The 9,423-nt window shown below is 31.0% G+C and overlaps 1 protein-coding gene across 1 annotated transcript; it reads right to left on the bottom strand.

Moving 5' to 3' along the window:
• Positions 1–883: 883 nt before the first annotated feature.
• Positions 884–2,039, bottom strand: LOC110701915. Its single transcript, XM_021879520.1, has one exon. The coding sequence runs from the start codon at positions 1,737–1,739 to the stop codon at positions 1,392–1,394; it is 348 nt and encodes a 115-aa protein (XP_021735212.1). The 5' UTR covers positions 1,740–2,039; the 3' UTR covers positions 884–1,391.
• Between the last annotated feature and the right edge of the window lie 7,384 nt (positions 2,040–9,423).

The raw sequence follows: 9,423 nt of genomic DNA, 5'->3' as shown, positions 1-9,423 counted from the left end.
ATATTAAGCCGTAGAAAACAGACCCTTAGTCTTCTATTTCACTAATAGAGAAATCTTATTTTATTTCCCCCAAATGGCATCAATGTTTACATTGGATTAATAATTGAAACACGTTATAATAATAGAAGTATAAGCAAGGTCTAGGTTCAAGTTTTATGGTTAATACCTCTTTCATTCTTGGTTTTGAATAAAATTATGAAAGATGCTGCCAAATCCAATATAACACCATACCATGTCGTTTCAATTGGAGGAAACATGTGGTAGGGTTGTATAGGTATAGATATGTAATTCTTTTATAACATTGAGTAGAAAGTTAATTTTCTCCCTTACAAGGGGCATAGCCCCCCTCAAAATTAAACACATTTACCAGGGACAATAAACTTTATTTTTTTATTTTTTTTTATTATTTTTTTATTTTTATTTTTAAAAGCAATAATCATTTAATTGAGACATCAATCAATAGCCCACTTAAAAGAAAAATCTATTGTTAATGTTATTGGGTGTCATAGAATAACGATTACCAATAACATAATTGAAGGAACGCATGTTTTACTAAATTTGTGATTTGAATATCCAACATTAACATAATTTAACATGAATGATGTAAACATATAAAAATTAATCCAAAGACAAACATACAATTAATAAAAATAAGAAAAAAAAAAATTGATCCAAATTTATAGGGATATTGCTTGAAATAGATAAAGTTAATTCATATGCCAATAGGTCACATTCCTTGGTCAAAACACTATCTACCTCAATTTTAAAGGTATTAACTTGGTTTGAGAATCTTAATGCTCAATTTGAAGTCAATAAAGTAGAATGTTACAACCTGAACACACAAAATTGTATTAACCCATTGACTGTAAAATAATTATCTTGATAATGAAATTGGTTTTTCACATTGATAAACATCAAACTTAGATTTATACCGGATTTTTATATTAGTAAACATCAACTCTGGATATATCATCTTTTCATTGTGGATATATCTCCTACAAATTGCATATCAAATATCAAAATATGTGACATCCTAATACATTTTTGGTTAAGCTATATGTACAAATTTTAGTTTCCATTTAATTTCTGTACAAATACAATTTTAGCTTTCTCATATATTGGACCACCCAAAAAAAAAAAAAAAAGTGCTTTACCTACTCCAACCCAAGCTTAAACCGAAAGTCATTATACTTTGAAGATTAAAAAAAAGAAAAAAAAAAACCCTTATTTTCCAAGATAATTAGCTAGAATTTACAGAGACTAAATACATCCACTGGTAGTTCATATAGCTCTTACATCCACTGGTATATTTTACTCTTGGAAACCCTCAACCCAAAAAAAAAAAAAAAAAAAAAAAAAAAAAAAAACCTACTTAAATAAAAGAGTGTGATCTACATCAAAATTGCATAACGCATGCTGTCACTGATCATAAGATGATCAATCTCCGACGAAGTTCTAACCATTTCTCCGGTAACCCACATAGCGTCCGAGGGGTTTCCATGGTGTTGAGAGAAGCAAGAAAGGATAGAAAACGGGATACGAACAATGGTAGAAATAACCGAGAGTCCGTTATTCCAAGCTTGGTGTTGCCGCCGGGTGGTACGATTTATGTCATGGGCGTATATAGGCATGCCTGATGCATCCATGTTGGTGTTACTAAACATGGTTTCATCGGCGACCTTTGGACTCTTTCTCTTGGTGGCGATTTGTTGCCTAAGCGCGGACAATGTACGCAACATGATCAAGAAATATATATATATGGTTTGATTATATATATATGTACTCTCTTAAACAAGATGTTAAGTTTTTTGCTGGTTTAGTTTTTAGAGAGAAAAGAGAGAATTGAAGTTTTTTTGAGTGTGTTTTGTGGTGGGATGGAAAGAAGGGGGGGAAGATCCTTTTTAAATGGGACTTTCATTGCCTTTTTTTAGTCATGTAAATTGGCAAGTTGATGTTGGTAGTGGGTCTTTTTGCCTACTTGCTTAGTGCTTGTGACTATCATAGAAGGTGTGTGAATGAGTGTATATAGTAGAATTATATTATGGATCTATTTTATAAAATCTTGTTATATCACTTTACTAAGATTTATTTTATGTGAGATGTACGACATGTTTAAACATTTGCATTATTATTGCACTTAAAATGTAATAGTAGTGCTAGTACTAATTTGTCTTATGTGCTTAATAGCGTGTTTTGAGAACTAAGATTTATTTAATTTGAACAATGTTATTATTATTCATTGTATTTGGTTTTCAATAGGACAAGAATAATCCAATTGAGGCCCATGAAAGTTTCTTTATTTAGGTGGGTGGGGCAAATAGGTCTAATTGGGTCATTTTTTTAAGAGAATCTTGTTATTTGGCCTCCTTGGAATATCTATAGTAAAAAAATTTCAAGTATTAATATTAGATTTCAAAATTACTCCGCCCTACTTTAACCCAAAGATCGTTATTTGTAGAATTTATTTTTAGCATACGCTTATTATTATCAGTTATATGACTAAAATGCTATAATAATAACGCGCATAAATGTAGGTTGCATGACATGTGTGTTACAAATTAAATACACACATCTATCGATCAATCACAACATCCTCATTGAACTTGGTGCGTGTGAAATTGAATAGCTTTCAAGCAATCTTAATTTGAAATACTACCCCAACTCATATCCTCAATGTACTTGGTTTGGATTACACTTACGGACAATCATAAACTTGACCACAAGGTTGTTTTAACTACAGAATGAGTGTTATTAGTCAAGCTCATCATACATAAATTTAGGTCACACATTATAGATATGGAAAACTGCCTAGTCTAACCAACATATATAAACTCTTTCAACTTGCAAACTTCGTACTCAGTCAAAAAAACTTCCAACACATTTGAGATGTTATCTTGAACATTTATAGGCAACTTAAAAACCAGATAGATATAATGCGGCAACATGAAAATCTCCATAATGCGACAACATCGTATAGATATAGGTATATACTTTCTCTCTCTTCTTCTTTTTTTTTTTTTTTTTTTAGTTGCAGTAGTTTGCAGCTTTTACACTATTCATTATTTCACTTTGACTAATTTTGATGGTTTATACCTAAGCAAAGATATAATTATGTGGGCCGGGATCGGATCTTGTTAGAATGTTAGATTCATCTTAATTTATACAATTTTAATATCAAATACTTATAATTTTTACATATTGGTAATTAAAGATATTAACAACTGAAAGCGTGAAAAAAGAAGTGTATTGTAACTAAAAAGAAAATAGCTAGAGGAAGTATATGATGTAGTTAGTTTATTTCAACTATTTTTTGAAAAATACTTTATGGCCATATGTATCAATTTTTATTATAATCGTTAAGGATTGGCCTTTTATGAATAAAATATGATATTGATTTTTTTAAAAAAAATTATTTATTTTTTAAAAGTATCCAATGCATTTTAGGGTGATATTGGAGTAAATAAAAAGACCTGAAATAATTATTAAGTATGGGAATATTGGTCCTCCCTTGAGTCGTCCCCCATCCTAGCTCAATCTAAAAAAGAAAAGAAAAATGCTTCATTTTATAGATTTAGATTTTAGACTTAAAAATGGCGTTGGTGGCTTGTGGGGTTGCTATACATGGCACCATGGCGACAAAGGCGCCTAATTATAGTAATGAAAAACAACTTTATGCTGGCATTCAACTCCTTCAATTTTGTACTAGTTGTTGTTCATTCTTATTTCACTAAATTATTAATGGTAGCTAGCTTTATGGAACTCTTTTTATTCTATGATCTACCTTAAAGTTCTTACCAATTATTGACTACTTGCTCATAGGCTCTAGAGGAATTATTGTTCATCATTTAAAGGAATTCTATTAAATTATAGCCCCTTCGTCAATATAGATAATCCTCATTTACATTAGGCTCGGATTTATATATTAAGAAATTTAGTAGAGTGAGATGGGATTATACGTGAGAGAAAGAAAGTTAGTAGAGGATTCCACATCACATGGAACGAGCTCCAACAAAAAGAAGATAAATGGTTGTGTGTAACAAAAATTTAATTTTTAAGTATCGTGGTTATTTTTGTGTGATGGAATATAAGAAGATTATTTGAGGACAAAGGGGCAGTATTAAAATACTGATAAAAGAGTGACCTAGATTGATGTCTTTGTTACAATTAGTTAGTTTAACTCATGCTAATAGGCTTAAAAGCCAATATAATTTACTTATTGTAGCAAATAAAGTCACTTTGTATCAAAAAATTTAGGCTCTTATCACTCGGGTTTGATTTTAACAATCATGATCAATGCCTATTCAACTCAACGACAAAATGTAAGATTGCATTTTGCTTGTGTTTTGCTGGTTAAGGCTTAGGCTTCATCTATTGAACTTCCAATTTAGCTTTGTGCTATCTAGTTGGACCGTGATATGATCAATGGTATTAAAGTTTATTCCTCAAAAGGTAGTCTTGAAAGATGGTAGTTAAGATTTGTGATTAAATTTCGTCAAGATCAAACAAAGTGTATGGTGTGTATGTAGTTAAATCTCAATCTAAGTTGAAATATAATTGTACAATTTTTCTAATGTCTAGTTAGGACTATGAATGCAATATAAATTGTGAACTACGATATAAGCTGCTTTGTTTTTTGTCCCATAACCAAGACAAAATTTGTTGTAGTAAGTGATAGCAAGTGATAAAGGCTCTACGATCATCAACTTTCTAGAAATGGTATATTACAATATAATAGTCCTATATTTTAATTTTCTCATAATAATGTATAATGTACTTCTCCCAATATATTATTTGAAACACTAATTAATACCTAAACTATAAAAAAGTTAAATGCCTTTTTTAGATTATGACATTTTTTTATTATAACATTCTCCAATTGTTAATGTTATCTTCATCGTATTGTAAAGTAACTGGGGAGAGTACTAGATGATCATGATAATTGTTTCAAATTAAGTTAAGGCAACACAATTTAAATTTTAATTAGGAAAGTCAAAAGGCCTTACAAATTTGTAATAGTGGGTATTGCCAAATTAGGATAAGTGTGATGATGTTATTTGTCACTATTATGATACATGTGAATCAACTAACTAATGGCTAGGGATATTTCTCTTTATTTGGGTGTTTCAAATTCCTAATTCTTTTTGCTCCCTTATGGTAGGTTTGATTTTTTCTGATTATTATTTTAATTGTTATATGTATTGTCATCTCTTTGTTGCAACGCGTAAGTTAGGTTTACAAAGATATGGTTGCTAGATATGCTATCATAGTAATCTTACCAATGAGTCAATGACTAGATATCAGTCGTCAAACTCTACCTGTTGTATTACTAGATTAAATTGAATCACACTACTAACACGGCCTTTGGTTATTGACGAAGGAAACAGCATTTGGACCAGCCTAAATCCCTTACTCCTTAGTGAATGTGACCCTAACCAATTTAACTATATATCTAAAATGAAACTTAAAGAAATATGCTTTCACGTGAAAATGATAGGCTAGATTTCTGTGGTGAAAAACATTTTAACCTAAAAACCTTGGCACGAACATGAACTAGTAACTTAACCCAAACTAATTATTTGATCGGACACTCATTATTCATAAATTGATATTAGTAAGATGCACACAAAAAGATAAACTTTTAAAGCGATTGATGTAGCTTTTCAAGTTTAGTGATTATATAAAGTTTAGTCAAAGATTTTATAAATTGCTATTACATGAAATAACGGTTTCATTGATTCTTACATTTCAATTGATGACACTAACAATGTCAAACTGACTTTTTATTTTATTTTAATTTTTTTTTATTATGAGTGAAAAGAACAAAACATATTTAAACATTATAATTGAAGTAATGGCACGATTTTATAGTCATTCAAAGATGGAGTGGGGGAAAGGGGACCAATGGACCAAATTAATCCTAAAGAAGAAAAAAAAAATGTGATTAATCAACAAAGAACTACCACCATGTCATATCATAAACTTTCAAGAAAAATGACCAAACAGCAAAAGTTTATGACTAATATGAATCTACCTTCTACATTATCATTTACTTTCTTACTTTGACTAACTCCAGGTCGATTCAATGATTGTTCTACTTCAGTCCTTAACTTGAATCTAGCTCTAAACAGTTTATAATTGTGATATGCTTTTTAAAATGTTATCAGAAATATGGGGGTTGTAACTTTTAAGGGGATATTTTTGTGATCTTAGAGACTAATTAGGGGCATTGTTGTGTTATTTAGTGCCGCGAAAGGCTATCTTATCCACGCATATAGATGTATACTTTGATTTACTTCTCTAGAGATATGATAATGAACATTATGCTGTACCCTGTGCTCACAAATGAGTCAAGTCATAAAAAAAAGTTTAAAGTCTAATTCTTTGAGCATCCATGAAAAACCCTCTAAGCTTTGCACTTTGAAGAAAACACATATTCCTTTCATCTCCCCAATGATCAGATAATTGAGGTCATTTTTCGATCATAATCACACAGAATCTATCTTCATGTATCTTCATACTGTTGATTTCTATAAACAGATTAGAAATAGATCAATAGATATGAAAATAGCTTCATTATCCTCCAATTCATGCCCAACCAACCCATGTAGTACCTAATTATATCCCAAAAATCACTACCAGATATTATGCCAAATTACAGCACCCAAACATGCAGAACAGCAGAAGAAAATTCACAGTATGATGTAAATTTATAATATTATAAACCTTCATTGCCTGTAATGAAAGTGTAACTATAACGTCTAGGCTACAGATTTCACAAAACAATGTTAGTATAGATTATAGAACTAAGATTCCTAATTTCCTGAAGCAGATCACCAAGCTCCACAAACAGTATAGAATTGTCGAGGCTGAGGAAACTTCACAGAACAGTTGGAAAATGTATCAGTAGTCTTTCAGCTCGGAGGGATATTACAGGTACAGTTCTTGCATCGGTTCCCAAATTGATAAGGATAAAGGTTCAGACAATTGTACCAAAGTTTCAACCATTTCATTCTGAGTTACATATGATAAGTCTGTAAAGATTCAATCACTCATCACAAAGTATTGTGCGCTGCTAGGAGCCTAATGTTGATAAAAGTTCATGTGAATCAATTACAGTAGGCCAGAAACTACACTGCTAGATTCACTCTAAAATATCTTTGGTTAATACCAAATTAATAGCCATAAATTTATTGCTAGATACCTAGCTACCATAAATTGTTTTCACCACCATCAAGGGGCGCTGTTGTACTATAGCACAGTAAGTCATTATAATTCAGATGAATGAAAGAAAGTGCAATAAAAAACTAAGCATTTTTTATTTTTACAAAAAAAAAAAAAACACATAATACATCATGCATGATACATTCACATAAACTAGTAAACTACTCTGTTTCATTATATTTTGTATGATACAATCACTAGTAGTCTAACTAGTCTTGTTACAGCATAAAAGGTAATAAATCAAAATATGTTAAATTGCCTATGCAAATTTGTACAAAAAAAGGAAGCTTGATTCACTATTAAGTATTAACTTATTTAAAACAGTAGTGAAGGAGAAAGAAAATGAGAATACAAACTGAAGCTGGCATGGTGAAGAAACTAACATCACCTCCTGTGTAATGGGGCTCTCCATCTAATTCTTCCGAAAGTCTGCATGAACCACTGATGATGCCTGTCTGTGATGTAGTATTGTCCAATAACAAACCCAACTACGAGACCACTTAAGCAGCCTGAGAGTCTAAAAATCCAATCAATTAACGGTGTCTCCTGAGGAAACTCTGCTTGAAATGCAGCAATGCTAACTTCTCGGAGTCATGGCAAAGGGGTTGTGCTAAGGATAAAGCGAAGGAATTTTTAAAGATAACAACAAGATATAACTGCGATAATATCAAACTAAGTAAGAGTTGATCATAAAGCAAAAACCTCATGTTGTCAATTTTGTATTCGATGCAAAAGTTTTTGGTTTCAAGTAATCAGCAAATAAAGTATCAAGTACCATCCACTTAAATAGATGTTAAGCTTCAAAATTGATGTATTCCTGACTTCCGGTGCAACAAATCCATCAAAGAGAGAAAAGTCATACCAAACACATTTTACTTGTGTATCTGTAACCATTTTAGTTGATGGCAACACCAGTGGTGACTATAATGTGTAGAAACTAGAGCAAACAAATTTAAGTCAATATTTTTGGTAAGATAGTGGCAAAGGAGTTGTAGAAATTATGAGAAATTTGATATCAACTAACCCAAAAAAAAAGACTTAGTTCCCGGTTTGGTTATAGTTGTTAATATTGTATTTATGTTAAGTTTATCTTGTTAGGAGTTTTAGGCAAGTTATATTGTATTGTGTATATATATATATATATGTGAGCAAGATCAATACAAAGGTTAAGTTGTTTTCTCCACAATATTCTTGAGTTTAAAATTTGTTGATTTATGACACTTATCTTCACATACTTTTTTTTGAAAAAAAAAATTTAGCACTCTTTCGACGGTGGTTTGCCATTCGTGTTGATTTTCACTCATAAAACGAAAATTGTCCAACATTTACATCATCACCTATTTTATCTCTCTCTTTCTTGATCTAACCTAGCACTGATACCATGCTCACACTTCTCTTCGCCGTCATGATTTCAAGATGCTCATAATTGTCGCGTACTTTTTTTTTCTAACCATTTTTTCCATGGTGGATTTCATTCATTTTGTTTTTCACTCATAAAACGGAAGATGGTCTTTATAAGTTTATACCCTATTCTCTGTTGCCATGGTGGATTGTCCTTCAATTTTGTTTTTCACTACATCTATAAAATGAAAGAAGATCTACATAGGCTTTCGTCCAATTCTTTCTCTTGATCTCGATCTATATTAGATTTGATGCCATGTTGAAATTATATTTAGAGATGAGAATGGAAAAGAAGATCTTCATGGATTCAATTCAATTCATAATTAAAGTGAATACAACTAGCCTTAAATAGAGATTGTAAATATATACTTTGGAATGTAGGCTCCTTAAAAGAGAGGAGAAGGTGTTTATGGTGCTCCCACATTAGAAGTTGAGAAGAAAGAAATTTTTCCTTGTATAACTAGGTTCATGTTGATCTGTTGTGTTACAGCTAGACCAAATCTTTGTAAACATATGCCTTTTTTATATATGTATTTCAAATAAAAAATTTTCTAAATTCGGTAGATTTTGTGGTAATTTTAACATATTTTACATTAAATGCTTAGATTTTGTTTAGTTTTTAGCAAATATTATTATTATAGTAGTATATAGACGACACACACACACAAAGACTATATATATGTTGATTTGTCGATTTGAGGCCTAAGTGAGGAAGTGCGATGTGCATGGTATAACACACTTGAACATTTGTGTTCTTCCCTACCCTAGTTGTCCTAGTTCTTGCACAACTCATCTTTGCAA

This window comes from Chenopodium quinoa, unplaced genomic scaffold (genome assembly GCF_001683475.1).
Source record: "Chenopodium quinoa cultivar QQ74 unplaced genomic scaffold, ASM168347v1, whole genome shotgun sequence".
Taxonomy (NCBI): Eukaryota; Viridiplantae; Streptophyta; class Magnoliopsida; order Caryophyllales; family Amaranthaceae; genus Chenopodium; species Chenopodium quinoa.
The sequence above is the reverse complement of the archived record's forward strand: the minus strand, read 5'-3'. Positions and strand labels throughout refer to the sequence as shown.